The sequence below is a fragment of the Chiloscyllium punctatum genome, chromosome 16 (assembly GCF_047496795.1).
Source record: "Chiloscyllium punctatum isolate Juve2018m chromosome 16, sChiPun1.3, whole genome shotgun sequence".
In the NCBI taxonomy this organism is placed as follows: domain Eukaryota; kingdom Metazoa; phylum Chordata; class Chondrichthyes; order Orectolobiformes; family Hemiscylliidae; genus Chiloscyllium; species Chiloscyllium punctatum.
In genome coordinates this window covers 30,127,937-30,148,322 of record NC_092754.1, presented here as the reverse complement: position 1 = coordinate 30,148,322, position 20,386 = coordinate 30,127,937, and the positions used below count along the sequence as shown (strand labels likewise).

The window sequence follows — 20,386 nt, the reverse complement described above, 5'->3', positions numbered from 1 at the left end:
AGAGCAAACCCGACGGGTTGAAAGGCTTACTTCTGCTCTCATGCTTCATGGTCTTATGATTTTTCCACATGCCTCATGGTGTGTAGGTGGGACATAAGCAAAGAGGGAAAGTAGCAAGTTTGCTCCTTCATATAACATTTTTAAAAACTGCTTCATTGCTGAAGTCTAATTTTTAACACTTGTGCTATTCAGACTAAACGTTTCAACAACTGGTGTATACACTTGTTGTGGGATACATTTTGCTCTAGATCATTAAGCTGGGAATGTGATGAGAATTGGGAAAATTGGTATAATTAATATACAATAGAAAATATGCATTTTGTCAAGGAAATACTAATGGCTGAGTTTGGCATTATAGACCATGAGATTCTATGTTCACTTCCCAGTCTAGACTATGCTATACTGACTTCATCAACATGACATTAGGGCCAAATCAGCTAGGGTTTATGATCTTGGTCACGATCCAGTTTTCTCCATGGAGGTTACATTAAACATTATTTTTGGCATATTTTGTTTGAACAAATAGATAAATTCTCAAGTAATAAAGCAGCTGATGTCTTTTGCACCTACTGACTTCATTTCTGTTTTATTTCTAACTGTGCAGGTCAACTGAATCAGGCTGCCACCTGGTTATTTAAAAATGCTGATCCAGTGTCAACAAATGGAGCCACGTCGAGCAGCAATGACCGTGGAACAGGTGCAGCCTTACTGGTCTCTGGGCTTGAAGTGAAAGCTGAGAGCATCTGTATCTGCTTGATCGATGACTGCATGGATTGTGATGTACCTCTTGCTGAACTTACCTTTTCAAGTAGGTTTCCTACACAAACCACTGATTAAATAGAGCTTCAACTCCATTGTGACCAAGTTGGTAAATCCAATCTAGCAATAGTAGCATAGTGAATGTTATTGGATTGATAATGTGGAGACAGCAGCTGAGGAATTAAGTTCAGTTAATTAAATGCATTTGGAATTTAAAGAAAACTAATATCAATAGAAGTAACTGCAAAACTGCTATAGTGTCATCATAAAAAAAGTCTTGGATCCTTCAAAGAAGAAAATGTGCCAAACCATGTGATATTGGCTCTTATTTAATGCTTCACATGGCCTGACAAGTTACTCAGTTTTATTAAACCACTACAGGAAGCAACAATTAAAGTAAAATCAGATGGACAATGCAGTATTAACCTAGACATATAAAGATGTACCTAGTCTGGCGATCCCTACAAAGTAATTCTAGTTAGCATCCAGAGAATTCCTCTAAAATAGTTAAGCAATGACCTAACGTAGTCCTACTCATAGAATCCTGTCTATCAGGCAGTACTCTGGACTCCTCCCTCACTGTCCATGGCTGTCCTCTCTCGTGAACATATCAAGCCAACTCCTGTTGGTGGTGATAAAATTTGAAGGGAGTGGGCCTGGGAGTTATGAACATCAGGTCCACATCCCATGAGGTTGCATGACCTCAAATCAAACATTGACTAGGAAAACTTCTGCTGATTATACTCTACTACCCTCACAGCATCAGTAATCTTCCATCTCAATCACAGCTTGGAAGATGTGCTGAATGCAGGAAAAGCAATCTTATACCAATTTGAAACACACAACGTGATACCAAAAGATAGCTGAACACATTGGATGTGGGGAAGGTATCTTAGCTGCATGGGTAATGATTTCTGGTCCACAACCAGCATGCCTCGAACCAAGCCACTCCAAATTGACGATAAGCACTGATATCTCTCCAATAAATTGGAAATTTGCCCTAACATGTTCACAAACTACAATCTGGCAAATTCACCACCACCCCCCACCCACCCCACAAGCAAAGTGGTGGAAACCATCACAGAACTATCGATTGTCACTTTCTTACCAAACATGTCATCAGTGCTCAATTTAGGCTCTACTTAATATAGCTTTGTGCCACACATAGATAAAGGAAGTGAATTCCAGAGTTAGGAATCACTTCCCTTTTCATCAGGACAGCAAAAGCCATCTTTCACCAATTTTATACACTCAATGTGATACCAAAAAATAGCTAAACGCGTTGGTTGTAGGGAAGGTACCTTAGCTGTATGGGTAATGATTTCTGGACCAAGTGCTGCATCAAGATATTATGAATTAGAGAAAATTCTCCACTAGCTGTTAACTGCTTGGCACCAAAAAAAAGTTGTGTATGTTAGAAGCCAGTCATGTCAGCCCCAACACGTTGTCAGAGTTCTTCAGGACATCATTCAAGGTCCAACCACATTTAATGGCTTTATGACTGATCTCCCTTTCATAGTTCAGTCAGAATTGGGGATAACCATTAATGCTTGCAGTGTTCAGTTCCAACGGCAACTCCTTGGATAACAGAGTATGCAGCAAAATCTAGACAATATTCAGACTTGGGCTGATTATTGGTAAGTAACATTTCACTATCCATGTGCCAAACAGTAACGATTTCCAACAATAGAGAGCCTAGCTACCTCCTTCCCTTGACACATAACAGGCATCACCAATACCCTAGCAACAGCAGTCAATGTTAATCATTAACATAGCTGGATCAACTTCATAACTACTATGGTTGCATGACCAAGACAGATGCTGGGTATTCTGCTGTGAATGATTCATCTCCTTACTCCCCAAAACCTTTTCAGCATCTTTACAAGACACCAATCTAAAATGTGATAGAATACTGTCCACTTTCCTGAATGTGTGCAGCTCCAAAACACTACAGAAACTCAAGAACATCAGAGATAAAGCAACCTGTTGACAGATCCCCTATCCAACCCCACAAACATTCACTTCCTCTGCTACTGCAACATCATGACAGCAAAGTATTCTATTTGCTTATTGCACTGCAACTGTTCCCCAGGGCTGCTTTAAGTACCTTCCAATCCTGTGGTCTCAACCACTGAGGAAAACAAGGACGGAATGCATAGGAACACTGTGAGCTTCAACTTTCCTTTCATGGCATACACGGTTCTAAAATTGAGAATATCTTGGTACATCTTTGTCACTGGGCTAGAATCCTTGCTCTCCCTTTCTACCAGCATTGTGGAGTTCCTGCAAAACATGACTGCAGTATGTCAAAAAGGTAGTTTTCTCATGGGCAGTTCTTCAAGGGCTTTAACAGCAATGCTAACATCTCATGAATGAATACAAAAGACAAAGAATTAGACAAAGAGCAAAGTTAATCACAGACTTCTAAATAAGTTATATATGCCCAACATTCCAGCAGTTTTATTATTGTACACAAAAGCACACTCAGTAGAAATATGATTTAGAAGTTACTGAAGGCTATTCTGAAGGATAAAACTTAATTTCGGAATGCAAGGTGTTCAGAGGTCAAGACTAAAAACTTCGCTTGGTACATATTCTAGAGTTAACTCACGTTCCTGCCCATAGTGTTGTTCAGTAGATCAAGTCTTTACATTCAGGGGCATTTAGTTTGATTAATGTCTTTCTGTGTTTTAGGACTCTACTTCCTGCAGAGAGTTGGGACAAGCCCAGAAGGCTCTGCCAATTTTACCTTCTCTGGAGAATACTACAACCGCGAGTTGTCTGGTAAGATCCTGAATATTTGGGATGGCATAAGGACAGGAGAAAATATCGATGTGCCGATGATGCACATAACTATCTTGTCCTGAACACATTCTATAACATTCATGTTTTGAAGGGTTTAAGTTCAGATTTAGTCATATTTTTCTTCCCTTAATGATTTATTTACATTTTAATAAATTACGAAGGGAAACAGACTGATATTCATAAATGAACTTTAGACACTGCAAATGCCCAAATTCCGTTGCAATGGAATAAATGTTCCATGAGGGAAAGTCTTTCCACTGTAACGCCCATGTATCCATCCACTAGGTTAAAATGTTTGTTTAACAAGATAATGCAGATCTTTGAAATGAAGTTATAGTATCCACTAGATGGGGCTAAAAACTAACTCTCAATTAAAGTGAGGGGTAAGTGCCACATCATCTCTTGTGCTTAACCTAACACGTGATGTTAAAATAACAGTAAGCACTGGAAATCTGTAGTAAAGCAGAAAATGCTGGAAGTGCTGTGCACTTCAGTTGGCATCTGAGCCATGTTAATCCTTTGGGAAAGGTTTTATTTCTCAGGAACTACTAGGGAGTAGTTGGCTAGTCACTTTCTAATGCTGACTGACCTGTTGTGAATTTCTGGCTTCATTTACTTTTAGTTTTTACCAGCTGCTTTCCATGGTTGGGGCTCTATCCATTGAATAATCTCCCTGAGGGAATCATTTGGTGTCTGAGCAATGTAGGCTATAGTGAGATTTGTTGCAGAAATAGGCAAGAAGTCAAGTGAAGTGGTGAGTTTCTTGCAAGACAGTGGCATGTTGCCAATTAAAAGGGATTAAAGCTAGTTCAGTATCCTGTAAGCACCCAACCTACCACATTAATATTCAGCTTTCCATTGTATCAAATGCACCAAACAAGCTAGCCATCAAGAGATCTTGACATGGAAGCCAAATCTGGTACCTAGTGACTTCAACTTGATGCTCGCTCCAAAGGACCTCCATGTCAGACATCAGGCACAAAATGCTCAGGGCATGTTCCTTGGGCACCGACCACACACACACACCCCATGTCCACAGACTTTGGTATCCTACATGAGCCGGCCTCACTGAGCCCCTTGACAAAGCACCTCTTACAGGATGCTTCTGCACTTGAATGATGCACTGTGAGCTGCATCAGCAACTACCTTTATAGTGCTGCTGCCATGACACTGTGCACTCAGGTACATTACACCCAGGTTATAGACTGCTCCAGGCTGCATCTCGGGGATCTTCACTCCGTATGAGCAGACCTGAATGCTTTCAGTAATATTGCCTTGCCTTTGTTCAGTTTGACCCCTCTTCAGAACTACAATGCTGATATTGTTCTGTAGGAGCAAATTACTGCAGATACTGAATCCATACTGAAAACAACAAATGCTGGAGACCACAGTGGGTCAGACACCATCCATGAAGAAAGAGCAAGCTACTGTTTTGAATCTAAATGATTTTTCATCAGAGTTGAAATGATGTGTAGGGGGGGAACAGCATTTATTCCATCCTGTGTTGGGTGCTGATGAAGAAACATCTCTGGTAGTTCAGATTAAGTGGTTGGAATGTGAGAATGGGAGAACAATAGTGTGTCTCCTGCCAGGCGTCAGAGGACAGACAGTCCCTACTCGGTTGAGGGGAGGGGAGAGAGACAACAAAATGTAACACTCTAAAAGAAAGGGAAGAAACGGGAACTGGTTCACAATTTGAAGGTGTTGAACTCAATATTAAGTCCAGAAGGATTTACTGTACCTAGTCTGAAGATGAGTTGTTGCTTGTCCAGTTTGTGCTATGATTCACTGGAACACTGCAGTCTGCCGAGGACTGTCTTACAATTCAGTACGGGTACAAATCCAGAAATGTTGTCCTGGTTGTCAAGACAAGGGTAATAGCTTTCTCTCAGGGGAACCTGGCACAGCAAGTCAAAGGCTACCTCTGATACCAATCAAGGAGCTTGGTCACAGGCAGCCATCTGCTTGTGACAGTCAGGATCCTCTCATAAGAGCGAGGTGAAAGTCGGTACTGCAGATGCTGGAGATTAGAGTCAAGATGTGGTGCTGAAAACGCACAGCAGGTCAGGCAGCATTCGAGGAGCAGGAAAATAGACGTTTCAGGCAAAAGCCCTTCATCGGGAAAGGCTTTTGCACAAAACGTCAATTTTCCTGCTCCTTGGTTGCTGCCTGACCTGCTGTGCTTTTCCAGCACCGCACTCATCCTCTCATAAGAGGTAAGGAACCAAATATTGGGTAGCCCACCAGCCTTCCTGACTCTTTTTGCCCTATTACAAGCGGTTTTCCTCCTGGAATGAGAAGCAGGTGTTAAGGGAGTTAAAAGTCAATGTTATGTTTAGTGCAGGTGGGAAGTGTTCCACGCAAGTGAGTAGGCAGTGCAGAGGTTATTGCAGGGTTAATGCTGTCGAGGTTGGATGGGTGAGAGTGAGTGAGGGAAGGTGCTATAGGCAAAAGCAAGACTGGTAAAGGATGAGTCCAATGGAAGGTGGGTACAGTAGCAGAAAAAAGAGGATCAGATATCAAAGAGAAAGTGATGGCATTTGTCCTTCAGAAATTTGAGACTGTACTGACCCAGGTGCCAACCCCAGAACAGACTGGCATGATCCATTGTTGTGGCCTCCACTGCTGGTCTTGGGGGAAGAGGACATCCCAGGTTTGCACCATCCCATCCAGCAGGACTTCCAGTTTCTTCTTGTCAGCTAAAGTCCTGGGCAGATGTCAGGAACTATACAGGGCTGCTCCAGAATGACAGTGTTTGATCCAGTGTGCAACAGGCTCGAAAGGATAGCATGGGTGCAAAGGATGCTGGTCAACTCCTAGATATCCCAGCAATGGTGGCTTGGGCTGATAACAGCATTTGGTAGGGTGGGATGGGAATTCAACTTGAGGGGCACTATAGGGGCAGGGTAGGCAGTTAATTATAGAATCCAAAAAGTGTGGAAATAGGCCATTTGGCCCAACAAGTCCACGCTGACCCTCCAAAGAGTATTCCACCCAGACCCATTCCCCTACTCTATTACTTTTACATTTCCCCTGATTAATGCATCTAACCTATGCCACCCTGAACATTATGGGCAACTTAGCATGGCCAATTCACCCAACCTGCACATCTTTGGATTGTGGAAGGAAACTAGAGCACCTGGAAGAAACCAATGCAGACACTGGGAGAATGTGCAAACTCCACACAGACAGTCACCGGAGGCTGGAATGGAACACAAGTGCCTGGCATGGTAAGGTAACAGTGCTAACCACTGAACCACTGTGGTAAGGTACACCAAAAAAGTCTCATTGGGCCCACAGTGAGAATCCCTCCAAAAAACTCATCACACCTTTTGCTTAGCCAAAAAAAGATAAGATTCAGCCCTGAGTTTTTTGTTTTGTCATTGTAGAGTACATCATCTCTTGGTATGACATCTTGCATTATGCTGGAATATTAAACAGCTAACTTGATATTTTCAGAATAGTCTCATCAATATATGCATTGTCTATTTAATTGAATTTTTTTTATTGACTAGAACTCTGAAGAGTCACATAGTTAATGCTAGAAACATATTAAACTAAGCAAAATTGTCATCAGGTTTCGAAAATGTTATGACCTAGAAATTTGAGAAAGAAATTCTAAAGCACTGTACCTCGTTCTAGCTTTGTGGGAGCTTCTGCTTTGTTTCATGTCAGTCTCTACACTGTCGAAGCAACAACCCCACCCCCTCCCCCTCTCACCCCACTACCCACCCATCCACCCAGGAGCTCATTGGAATCATTTAAATTACAATACCCTGGAACAGGGGACTTGTTAAGTTTTGTGCATGTCCTATTGATTTTCTGGCTGACGTAGCATATTAGCTAACAGACTGCTGGATAGGATTTTCTAACACCAAAGACTTAATGTCTATACACAGACAACAAGGTCTTTCAGTAGTGGCCAAATCTCTGCACAAAGAACAGAGTTGTAGTGTTGCTTGATTTTTTTTTTGTTGAGGAAAGGTTTTCTGTATTGAGAATGTATTATTCCAGGCCATATTGCTATGGTGCTGGACATTTGGGTAGGCACTGTCATAACATTAGTCTTAATCTAAAGATTTTAAATGCAGTTTGCCGTAGAAATGCAGCTATACTTAGTTTTACTTTTGAAGAATTTCTGTTTAGGGTGAACTGTGTAAATGTGAGTTTGCCTGATGCCTTTTTTTTTCTCTGTCCGTTACATACTTTAACATATTGTATTTAAATCGCAGTTAATGTTATTGAGAAGTTTTTACAGGATAGTGACATCTCTCCTTCATGGCGCATTTAGGTGCGGAGAGTTTTGGTGCAAATTGGTCAAACTAAGACTCAGCCTTCTGTTGTGTGCAGTTAAACTTGTTTTCTCCAGGTGGGACCAAACTAATGTAGAATTGAATGGTTTGAAAAGTCTTAGTTCTATTTGCCCACACACGCAAACAATACAGCAGTTGGGTACAGGGCAACTGGGCTAAATTTGCAGGTGCTCATTGACTAGATTCACATATGTAAATTGCCTGCTTCAGTGTTGTTGACATCAGTCGAAATCTTGCCCACTTCAATCATTTAAGGGGGAGACAATACAAATGCTCTATTTGCATGAATCTCAGCTATAAAGTTTAATTTTAACTTTGAAAATTAAAGTGTTTGTTACTTTTATTTTAAACATCTTTAAAATTCTGGCACTCACTTATTTTTGAATTTAACCATTGCTGTGCTAGGAAGTGCATTACAGTATAATTGTACAGAATAGGCCACTAAGCCTGATTGACAAGTGAGGTCAGTCTCCCTGAACCGACATTGCCAAAAATCAGAGGTCAAAGTCTGAATTTCAAATGCTGTTTTGAGTGTTTTACTGAAAGTTGTGTTTAACTGCATACCAGTGCTGCTTGCACAGTGATTATCTGGTTGTTAAGCATGTGGGACATTTTTTTGGGGGGATATTAAAAGTATGCCATAAGTGAAAATTCTTGAAGTAAATCTTAACCTGAGAAAATCTTTCTTTTGAGTCTGTATGCTGCAGACATTTCTGTAGCCTCATCAGACATGTCATAACGAGGCAAAATCGATGCCTATTATGGACTACCTTCCCTTCATACAATATTCAGGAACTGAAACATATGCTAATGAACCACATTCAAACATGGTACATGAGTTGGGATGATAGTCAGAAGTGAGACTCTGTAAAGCTTTTAACCTGATTCAAAGCTAACAGATCAACTGTTAAAGTATTTGTCAGTATGCATATGTAACATAAGTATATTGTTGCTAAGTGAGATAGGTTTTTCATTTTCCAATGTTATCTCTTGCCAGGCTGGGAGCCTTTTGCCGAGCCTTGGACCTCTTTCCTGAGCTGGCAGCAGCAAGCAGCCAGCCGCCTACATCCATCACGCCTCAAATTGGATCTGCAGGCAAAACAACGACTTGACATCAATATCACATCTGTCCTGATGGGTATGGAACTTCTGACAATACTGGGCTAGGAAGGTCCTTGTGCAGGCATTTCATGTTTATTGGTCTTATTTTGAGGATTGTGTATATATTTTTGGATGGCCCCTTTGAAAGTGTTGAAAATTACAGGAGACCTTTTTTTCAGCCATAGCTTTGTGATCTGTTTGCTATTCCTGCCTACCCAACACAGATCAAGCACAACTGCTCCACCTCAATTTAAAATAAAGATATACCAAAAGGATATAATGAATTGACCAGGTACACTGAAGTGGATTGTGAAAGCACATAGAAGATCGCTCATTAAATTGAGTTGCCTTTGGTAGGCAATGTAATATGGTAAATTATTTTGACCACAGCAAAGGCAAAGTGGGAAATAGAGCATGTATGCTGGCATATTTGCAGCTTGGGAAAACAAAATATAACAATTTAGATGAGGTATGCCATGTAGTATTGAGCAAAAGGACCGACAGAATTCCAGCAGTGTGATAGAGCAGGAAACATTGTTAGAATGTGTTCAGTTTGGGATAAATTATGACGCTAATTGCAAGAGAAAATAGCAGAAGTGGCAGAGAGGTTGTTAACGATGTGAAAGTGGCAATGTCTGGATTTCCCTGCATGCTAATTTGGTATTTTGTAGTATTTTTACACATACTAAGTGAAACATTTCCTATATATCACTATCCTATGTTCATTCTGTACCTTGCTGTTTCACGGTTTACTTGGAGGTTGTCTTGAACAAGAATTTTGATGAAGAATCTCTCTACAGATGCTAATTCTCTCGCCGTTTCCAGCATTTTCTATTTCTATAACAAGTTTCCAGCACCTGCAATTTCTTTTTTTTGTTTTGAAACTGTTAACCTGTTCTTAGAGGGAGAAATTTGCTCTCTGTTCCTTGAATTGACCTTCCTCATGGACCTACTAGTACGAGATAACCCCAGTTGAAATAAACTAACTTCATACAGATTGAGTTTCAGATCTGCATTCTCTTATATGTGGGTTTAATTTTACAAAGCATAAAAATATGTGATAAAATGAGTTGGGACATGACATAATTAAATCTGAGCATAAATTCAATCCCTTTCCTCCCTTGTTACTGTTATTCTGTGTGTTGCATTACAGAGCAATATAAAATGACAAAAGCATCCTGGATTGCTGACTACTGTAAGAAGGAAGAAAGGGAGTGTCCCAGAATATCTCAGTGGAGGACAGGGACGTACCTTGATCCATTAATGCTCGGACAGAGTAAGTACATGCAGGGGATGGGAAATTTAATTCCAGGGTTAGTTACTGAAAAAGAAAATGATTAAAGCTTAAATGGTCAAGCTTGTCTAAGTTACCTGCTTCAAGTTGACTGAAAGGCCATCTTTGTGTGATCTCTGGTCTTGACTACATGTTGCATTCCCCTAACAATTGGAGTTGTTATAGGCTGGGAAATTTTAATGCAAAATGTCATAAGGATCTAATTCATGGTGCAGAGTTTTCAGGATCAAAACACTGGTTAGAGAAATTATAGCCAACATGTGGCTCAGTGGTTAGCACTGCTGCTCCACAGTGCCAGGGACCTGGGTTCGATTCCAGCCTCGGCAACTGTCTTTGTGGATTTTGCACATTCTCCCCATGTTTGCATGGGTTTCCTCCGGATGCTCCAGTTTTCTCCCACAATCCAAAGTTGTGCAGGTTAGGTGAATTGTCCGTGCTAAAATTCCCCATGGTGCTCAGTGAGGTTTGGTTAGGTGCATTAGTTAGTGGTAAATGTAGAGTAGTAGGAGAATAGGTCTGGGTGGGTGACTCTTTAAAGGGTCAGTGTGGACTTGTAGAACCAAATGGCCTGTTTCCACACTGTAAGGATTCTATGTTGTACCCCTATCTCCAACTCATGCCGTCATAATTCCAGGACCATATACAAAATAATTGCCAAAACCATAAGACGAGGTACAGCAAGTGTGGGGAGGATGTTTCCGATGACCAAAGAGTCCATTACTGTGGAATGCTCTGCCAAAGAAAGTAGTTGAGACGAAAACATCAAATGTTTTCGAGAAGGTGTAAGATATTATTCTTAGGGCTAATAGGATGACAAGAAATGGGAAGAAAGTGGGAACAGTTCTAACTTGGATGATCAACCATGATCATATTGAATGGTAGAGTAGAATAAAGGGTCAAATGGCCTACTCCTAATTTTCTATACTTAACTGTTTATAGAATTCTAAAGAGTTTTAAATATATTAGTAATTTGCAGTTGAAAATCTGGAAGCATATTTTCTGTAAATACTAATAACAGAAAATATGAGATCAAATAAACAAAATTTAGGAAGAAATCTAGGTATATTTTTATGGGATGTAGTTCTGTCATGGGAAATTAGTGTAAATACAGTTGCAGCCTTTCACCACCTGTTTGCTGTTTATAAATCCCAAGGTTTGTTGACTAAAAAAAAGACAATTCACAGTGATATACATTTTGAGTTTATTATGATGCTGTTGGGTTAATTGAACCTTGAGAAACAACTATCTCACAAGTAATGATGAAGGATGTTATGTGGTCTCATTACCAGAGGCTTGTTGGAAATAAAGTAGAAGCTGTTCCTTAATCTGCCTCCTGAAAAAAAAGTCTCTAACTTGATCTTGTAAATCCAGAAAATATCAGCTTTGTAGTTTACTACTAACAGTACCTACTGATCTGATTGTTTTGGTTCAGATGAGTTGAAGAAATTTGACAATAAGTTGGAAAAATGCACTTTTTGGTCAGTTGGTGAAAATATGAAGTTGGTGTTGTAGTGGAGAATATTTAACAACAATTTTAGAAGAGCATTTCTTCAAAGCGATTGTCTTTTTATAGAAGAAATGTCTGCTTTATTCCTATTTTCTTTATATTTTAATGACTTGTATATTGCCAGCCTGCAAAGTGGGTTCACAGGTTTCCAGAATGGCCATCGAGCTGCTTTGAAGTGATGATGCCCAATCTGGGAGCTCTCAGGAGGTCAGACCCTAAAATTCAGACCCTAAATTTACTACTTTTAGGGATTAGGATAGGACTTATTTCTTTGCATAGAAAGGAAAGTATATATACTTAAGATTTTCTGTTTTAATTATAACTTGAGTGATTTTGGACATTCCAGTTTTAGTTTAATATTGAAGTTAAATGAAAAAAAATTGTTAATGTGGAGCAGTTGAACAGTTCAAACATAGTTTGTAATATGGCTATGACTTCTGTAAATTCTATATTAATTACGATTTGGTTCATGCTTTGATAACTACTGCTTTTATTCAAGTGTTTATAAAACTATTGAAACCACTGTTTAATTCAAACTAGTGCTGTTTATTTATTGTAAATTTTGAAATTATCTTCATCCATCATTCATCCTTTTTATTTCATTAATTATATTCTTAAACCATTTGTTCAGCCAATCAACCTTAACAACATTTGATTTTAACTTTGCTTTGTCCTTGGTGTTCGTTCACATTAATGGTATTGCTTAGTCAATCTAAACTAGACCTTGTAGCTTTAGTTGCTGTATGTTAGATTAGTGTATTGCAGATATACCTGTATCATAATCAATCAATTGTCAATCTCTAGATCCTTGGCTTTACACTTCTGTGGAGGCTGACAACAGGTTCAGCTTTTTTTTAAAAAAGAAAACTGCATTTTTCAACAAATGTTTGTTAGGTGTCACTGGCAAGACCGCATTTGGTGATTATCTTGACTGACCTTGAAGTAATTAGGGGTCAACCGTGTAATAGGGGTCCACAGTCAAGGGCAGGCCTGACTGGATGACTGAAATTTCAAAAAATTACTTGGTCATATCTGGATTTTAACATGCTGGAGTTGGGGTCAGGTCACTTTAAAATTTTGAAAATGTGAAGCAAGACCACAGCCTATCATTTGATGAAGGCAAGGCAAGAAGCAGCTTGACTATTGTAATACAGCTAGTTTCATATGATATAACCTGCTTTACAAGGTCATCTGACAGGTTTCTCAGGCCTTGAGAAATTTGCAGCCAAATGGTGTGTGTGCCTTGACACCGGTCCTTGTCATCAACAGGAATCAGAACCAACTGGCCATGCAACCTGCTCCAGAGTTCTCCCCGCTTGACTGTACATACCTGATTGATTATAACATTCCAATGGGTCAACTCTGTAAGGGGAGTTTCAGAAACTTCTCCCAGTGCTCTCATCATTCTCCCTTTCTTAACCAATGTCACCAAAGAAGGGCTGACTAGCCTTTCACATCATTGTTATATATTGAATGACTCTTACATTTGCTGAGCCAGCAACTGTTGGTAGACTTTCAACATTTCACTCTGTGTGAAGTTCTTCTCAGAGAGCCAAAAAGGCTCCTAGTTTCCTAGTTGCTTCCTAGTTATTGGACATCCTCTTATCAGCAATAGCTGATTTATGCACATGTGGCACTGGCTTAAAGAGTTGTTCTTTACAGTTGCTGTGGTGTCTAGTCTGATGGACGGTGCCATGCTTGTCAGGTAGTAAAGCAACTTTTCTCTGAGTGTTAAGACCATTCTGTTGTATAAGACACTACATCATTGGAATTTGAAAAGTAACAATACTTATGAAAAATGTAGCTTCTGAGTTTGGAGGTAATAGATGCAATACTTAAATTGTCTCCAATAGTTGTTATCTTTACCTGTTCCTTTCAGTCCCATTTGCATTCGAGAGTCAGGCTTCCCATCTAGATGCCTTTTAAATGTTGCAATTGTACCAGCCTCCACCACTTCCTCTGGCAGCTCATACAAGTATGGGATGAGCTCCCAGAGCAAGTAGTGGAAGCTGGTGCACTTGCAACATTTAAAAGGCATCTGGATGGGTATATGAATAGGAAGGGTTTGGAGGGATATGAGCCGGGTTCTGGCAGGTTGAACTAGATTGGGTTGGGATAATTGGTTGGCATGGGTGAGTTGGACCGAAGGGTCTGTTTCTGTGCTGTACATCTCTATAACGCAATGACTATGACTCTGTTGAAAGTAATCAGCCGAGAGAAGGTTTGTAAACATACACACGAATGTGAGCTACTCGATGTAGTTCCTCTGGGTGACTCTTTAAAGCTTTACAAAACCGTTCCCTGGTAGGGGTCAGTGGAGACTGGGAATATGATTTTGGTTGTTCTAATGGTATAGCTTTTTTTGAAACTCACTCGTGGGACATTGGCATCATTAGTTGGCCCTAGTTGCCTTTTAGAAGGTGGTGTTGAGTTGCCTTTTGAATTGCTGTAGTCCACGTGCAGAACATTGTGGGGTGACCCGCAATGCCTTTAAGGAGGTAATTCCAGGATTTTGACCCCATACTAAAAGTCATTCTGTTGTCACAGTTTTGAACTTCATTTTATTCTCTCTCAAATTCAGCATTGAGAGTAAGTAGTTCTATGACTTCCATGGCCCAAATACTTAATCTCAGATGTTATTGCTTGGCTTTCACAGAAACACATGTACATCACTCATTTGAGATAACACATGCCCTACTCATCCGCCTGGAAGAAACTCCATGCTGTAGTATGCTGTACAACAGTCTAGAAATCTAGCTTATTAAAATTATCAACTAAATAATAAGCAATCAGCATAACAAAGCACTTGATTGCAGGAGATTACTTAGATCACTGAATCTGTTAGGAAACAACTATTTCCAAACTCCTGGGGATTTCTCCAGTCATGCAGTTACTTTAGTATGGGCATCTCCAATGTAATGTATAAATTAGTTTGTTTGAGCATTTCTATCTCAATCTTCCTCAAAGAGCTACCTACTGAGTAAGGAACAGGGCAAAAGTTGATGCAAGCTATGACAGGATTTATCTGCAGTCCTATTTAAATTTCAAAGAGAGTAGAGCTAAAACATAAAAATGACATCAAATGAAATTGTCAGGGAAAATCTCTGCTTTGCTCTAATGGACTAAAACCTCCAGTTCAGAGTTGTCCCTTTCAGGTTTGTTTTTCTTTTTCTGATGTACCCAAATAGCTGGAAGGGTGGATGCAGCTTTCTGTCTACCCATGAGGTTCCCATCTGATACATCTTCTCAAATGTTATTTATGGCACCAGATTGCATAATTCACTTGATTTACAAAGTTGTTAACTATCATTGAGAGTAGTATAGATTCAGCAATGGACAAAACCATGATGTGTCCAATCAGGTGTAAGCAAATTGGAATCACTGCTAAAGTATCATGAATAAGTATGACAAATATCAGATTTGAATTATCACATCTCCCTGAACATTACATTCATCATCATCGTTTATTTCTTTGCTTCATTTGGTCTAAACCAGGTTCTTTTCTGTTTACCACGTTGCCTGGATAAGTTAAACTTTTTCATTCTAATTAGACTTCTTTTCTCTCTGTCAGGCAACCCTCTTGCCTATCTTAGAACTAGAAGCACTGCCAGTCTGACAAACCTAGAGCGGCAGATATTTGCCAGAGGTACTGTACCAGGGAATGGGAAGAAGTGAAGAAAATATCCAGTCTTTTATCAGATAAGTTATAGTGTGATGTACCAACGAAAACAAATCAGGTGATACCTTTTAATGTTTTATTATGCGTAGTTTCAGCTAAATACTGATGAGACTGCAGCATAGAGTTCCCCTTTGTTTTCTGATCTGTGTTATAGCATTTTTTGCTTTTGCTATCAGCATCTATTTTATTATCCTTCTGTACAGGTCTGTTTTTTCATTGCTTCATTTGGCAGTGAAGAAGAGATTGTACTAGCTGAAGACCATTTCTACTGCCACTCTGTGACCACACTTTTTACTTTATATTAGTTTTATATCCAGTCTTAATTGGTGAATCAAAGAAAATCATCAAAGCTAGGATTGCAATTTGTGCCAATTAAGGGGTTAATTTTGCACCTCTGTCACCCAAGCCAACTTGGCTAGTAAGAATGGTGTGTGTGCGAGGTTATAATTTAAAACTTCTACTTCCTTGTCCCAAATCAGGCCATTGACAAGGCTCCAACGAAAACCAGTTGTGGCCCTAGTTAACATTCAAATGTCACCAATGATGTGCTGTCAGTTGTCGAGCAACTGATTCGAGGATGGAGCATCAACTGGGCAAGTTAAATGTCAGAGATCTGATCTTTTTAGAACTCTTTGTATACCCCTCGAGAATCAGGATGGCTCTGCCTATGCTCCCTTTGAGGCCTTTGCAGCCACAACATCCTGCATCATGTCCATTTGGTTCCACCACATCTAGAAATTACAATATTTTGCATAGCTTTTTTTCTGCTGTCTGTATGGGATCACTGTCGTGGGTTCCCAGCTGCAGCTGCCTGCTGATAAATTTCAACTCCTACTTGCTAATCAGACAGTAAGTGTGAGTAACTCAGCAAAGAGTTAGTTGAATTGAGGCCCTGCATTAAAATTGTCAGGGGTTCCATGTCCCTGGCTTGCTGCATTCACCACCTGCTATTGAGCCCATCCACTCATTAATGTTGAGACCAATGCATTTGCTTTCCTATTAAGTATCTATGTCAACTGAACCACTATTCTAATTAGCAATCCCGTATTACCATTTTCACACTCTCTTGTTTGATATCGAATGTAATTTCCTGAAATTGCCATAGTTCTGATAACCTCAAAGATTAACATTAAATCCCAGCACTATACTGTGAAAGTGTGTGAGAACAATAGGTTGAGCGTACTGAAGCAGATATTTGATCAAGTTACTGTAGCATATGCTTCACAGATTTGGCAGTGGGGCAGGCTCTATTCGCATTTAGTTATCACAATAGTATCACCAGGTCTTTGATGTACAGTGACCCTGGGAGAGAGTTAAATGTTTTCGTATTAAATGGGATTTGATCTTATGCGTGATACTTTGAAATCTGGTGAATGTAATAATGATTTGATATGGAGAAAAATTTGGATTGTTAGTTTTGCTAATGCACCTTTATCTATTGCAATAATGTTCCCAGTAATTTTTATTCGAGTGAAAAGTTTTGAAAGTCAGCTCATTTTTCCTGAGCCTGTTACATTTTCTATATACCAATCTAAATCTTTCTCAACTATTTAAAAATTCTGGAGTTACTAAAATTCAGTTGGTGTAAGTGTCAGAAAAAGTGTTATGTGATGCTGCCTTAGTATCACAGGATAGGTTTGAGGTTGCAGTAATTAACTGAAATAAGAGCAGTTCGGCTTCTGCGTATTTTCAATCAAGTAACAGAAGGTTCAAGCATGTAAAAAAAACTGCAAAAACACAAATTGCTAGAGAAACCGAGAAGGTCTGGCAGCATCTGTGGGATGAAGCAGTGTTAATGTTTCAAATCCGGTGACTCTTCATCAGAACTGTAAAAAGATGCATATGTTCAGTTTCACTCCTTTACTTTCTGAACATCTGCATGTTAAGGTGCTACAGTGAGCACTCATTGTAATTTGAGAAGCATTACAGTAAAGAATAGCAGGTTCATGTATCTGAAAAATCTGCAACTCCCAGTGGTAATTTGCACACTTCCAATTCCTCTCAGACACAAGATTTTCACTTTAGCAGCTTTAATTTCTGTGGAGAAGACCAGGCTTGTTGGAGAGATAGTTATTTCAAGAACATTTTTTATCGGTCTGTAAAATGAATGTTTTGTTTCTGTGTTTACTGTTCTTTCTTGTATGATGTTATTCTTTCTTCTCTTATATTGTGCTTCTTCAGGACCAAACCATTTCTTAGGTAATTATTCAATTATACTGATGAAAACGTTGATCAATTTTCACTTTAATGATCCTGGTGCAGGCCAATCGGGACTGGAGGTCAACACACTTAAATTGTAGCCCTGCTGATTTTCTAGCAATTAAAACAGATCGCCAGAAAGTTGGAAAGGCCACAAATTAGGTACATTTGTCTCAACAGCCCATATATGGAAAGAGTCTGTGTTGAGCACACTAACTCATGAGATTTACACACTGTGTCCCATGTTAAGATGAAGTAGTATGTTATGTTATGTTCTAATGCTTTCAATGTATTATCTAGCCTTGTATTTTTTTCTGTTGCAAAAATCTGAATTATGAATCTTTACAAGTTGAAGAAATCAGATAATGTATTTGACAAAGGTTTTGTGATTTTCAGTGCTCATAGTTAACAATGTCACCGCTCGTTACTTGATTTTTTTTGTTTGGCCATAGTACATGACAGTCTGCTAACTGTTGTGTGTCAGCATTAGTGCTCATGCAAGAGGTGCTGAATCTGTTGAGAGAGCTGATTCTTAGTATTAAAATATCTGGAAAGGAATTTTCAGGAGTTCACTTGAGTTAGTGACAGCACGCTTATCAACAAACTGTAATAGAAACTGAACTATGCTCACTCTGCATTTATATACAAAAACACAGAACACTTAGTTTGTATAAAGCCCATTTGTGAAACTTTAAGCATGTCTTTAGAGTGCAAGAGTTACACATTAGTATCAGAATTCTTTCACCGATTACCAGAGCACTGCTGAATATTGGATCTGGGAAACCAGTATTTAATTATACTATTAGAAGCTATCAAAATAACTTGTATTTTACAAATTGAGTTTTATTTCTACTGATAATACAGCTGTTTAAATATGCCTTGGCTCTGGAATTGTTTGGGATATTAACAGCCATGGGTCTTTGCATTGACTCTTAGATCATCCCAATTCCCACACTGCTGCCTTTACTTTTCTGTGACAAATCCTTGTGGCTGGATCTCAACATCTTTTAAAATAATATCTTGTTGTTTATAGTTTATTTGCTAAAGCCAAGTTGCACTTAACCAGACCTGACACTGATACTTAATCAAAACTGATGTTAGTTACAGTTTGGAACACACTCTTTATTAGCTCAGACAATTATTGTCACAAAGCAGCTGTAAAATGGAGATATTTTCATAACTCACTAAAATTTAATGTGTATTTGCCACCTAATTTGTAAAGAGTTGGAAATATGAGACAAATCAGGAAGCTAGTTGCTACATTTAGTTTTTAAAGCCTAGGTCAGAGGATCTTGACATTTGTAAATCCAAGAATTTTTTTTCTTTCGGAGATGGAGGCATCGCTAGAAAGATTGAAAGAGTTCCCCAGCACTGAGTGAGAGAGTAATATGTGTACAATACTGTACAATGAATCTTACATTCCACAGAGTGAGGAGAAATAATGTGTACTTGCAACTTGGAAGGAATAAGTGAGAAAACTTGGGGATACAGTAGCCCCTCTTGAAATGGATGAGCTAAATAATTGGTCCTGTGTAGACCTCGATGCTGGAAATCTTGGGGGGGTGCGGGCAACAAACATGTTGGAAAAACTTAACAAGTGTAGCAACATCTATGGAAGGAGAAACCAGGTTAATGTTTCAAGTCTGACGTTTGAAAGGTTAGAGCCCTGAAATTTTAAATCTGTTTGTCTCTTTAAAGGTATTGCCAGAGCTGTCTGAGTATTTCAACATTTTCTGTCTTCACTCCCGAGATTTATTGATTGTTCTTCTCAAATGAGGAGCTTTCAGGAGCTCAACCAAGCATGTTAAAAAAAATTATCAAAAATTCAAGTTGCTTCCCAGAATACATAAGTTTCCTGCACAAGAGTCTTTTATCCAAATTGCTGGTCCATTTTCTGGAAGCAAGTTAATGTTAGACTAAACACAGTCTTTGTGAGAGCTCTATTTTTTAATGCAGTATACATGTCTGTTTGAGGTAAATGATATTAACTCCATACCCAAAAGGTGCACAATTGTCCAAAAGTCATCCATCTTAATTCTATTGAAAAAGGTTTCATTATTTTAATTTTGAAGAAATGTTAAATTATAGCTCTGAAATCCCATTGAGCAGACCTAGCGAGTTTAAGATAATTGCAGCTGCTGCCTTAATCCATTGAATTAGTTATTAGCCCACTAATTTTAAATTGCTTTGTAATCTAGTTAAAATATTCTACAAAATATGTATTGCCAAGTGTTTTCAGCATGTGAAAGATATCAATCAGCATAACTTTCAGCTTTTTGTTTAGTCAGAAGTTCCAAATAGGAAATTTCAGAATCCAGCTGGAAATTGGCCATTGGCTTCCATTGTAACACATTTGTTTTTACTTGTAGCAGAAGGAAAGATTCCAAAAAGACGGCAGCCATTTGTGCCATATGCCCTCAGGAACCACACTGGTTGTACCATGTGGTTTGCCACGCTCACTACTACTCCAACTAGGTATGAAATCTATTTTGTGTAACAATTCATGAACTTCTTTTACTGCAACTGTTAAGGTGTTGATGTTCCACTGTATATGTTTGATCCAGTTTTAAGTGTAAACCACAAGGCTATAGTTTTGGTCTTGACATTTGTAAATCCAAGAATATTTTATTCTTTTAGGGATGGAGGCATTGCTGGTAAGTCCAGCAGTTGTTGACCTTCCCTAATTACCCTGAAGAAGGTGGTGATGAGCTGTCTTCTCGAAGCACTGC

The 20,386-nt window shown here is 39.1% G+C and overlaps 1 protein-coding gene across 4 annotated transcripts in view; it reads left to right on the top strand.

Moving 5' to 3' along the window:
- Positions 1–20,386, top strand: part of vps13d (vacuolar protein sorting 13 homolog D) — a 290,218-nt gene that overhangs the window by 130,883 nt on the left and 138,949 nt on the right. For 2 of the 4 annotated variants that reach the window (XM_072586661.1, XM_072586660.1), the window contains exons 35-41: positions 605–808; positions 3,454–3,543; positions 8,875–9,015; positions 10,132–10,254; positions 15,351–15,425; positions 17,640–17,657; positions 20,027–20,132. In XM_072586661.1, coding sequence (XP_072442762.1) covers positions 605–808; positions 3,454–3,543; positions 8,875–9,015; positions 10,132–10,254; positions 15,351–15,425; positions 17,640–17,657; positions 20,027–20,132 — 757 coding nt within the window. The remainder of the gene's footprint in view (positions 1–604; positions 809–3,453; positions 3,544–8,874; positions 9,016–10,131; positions 10,255–15,350; positions 15,426–17,639; positions 17,658–20,026; positions 20,133–20,386) is intronic. The other 2 variants (XM_072586664.1, XM_072586662.1) reach the window with 1 other exon arrangement.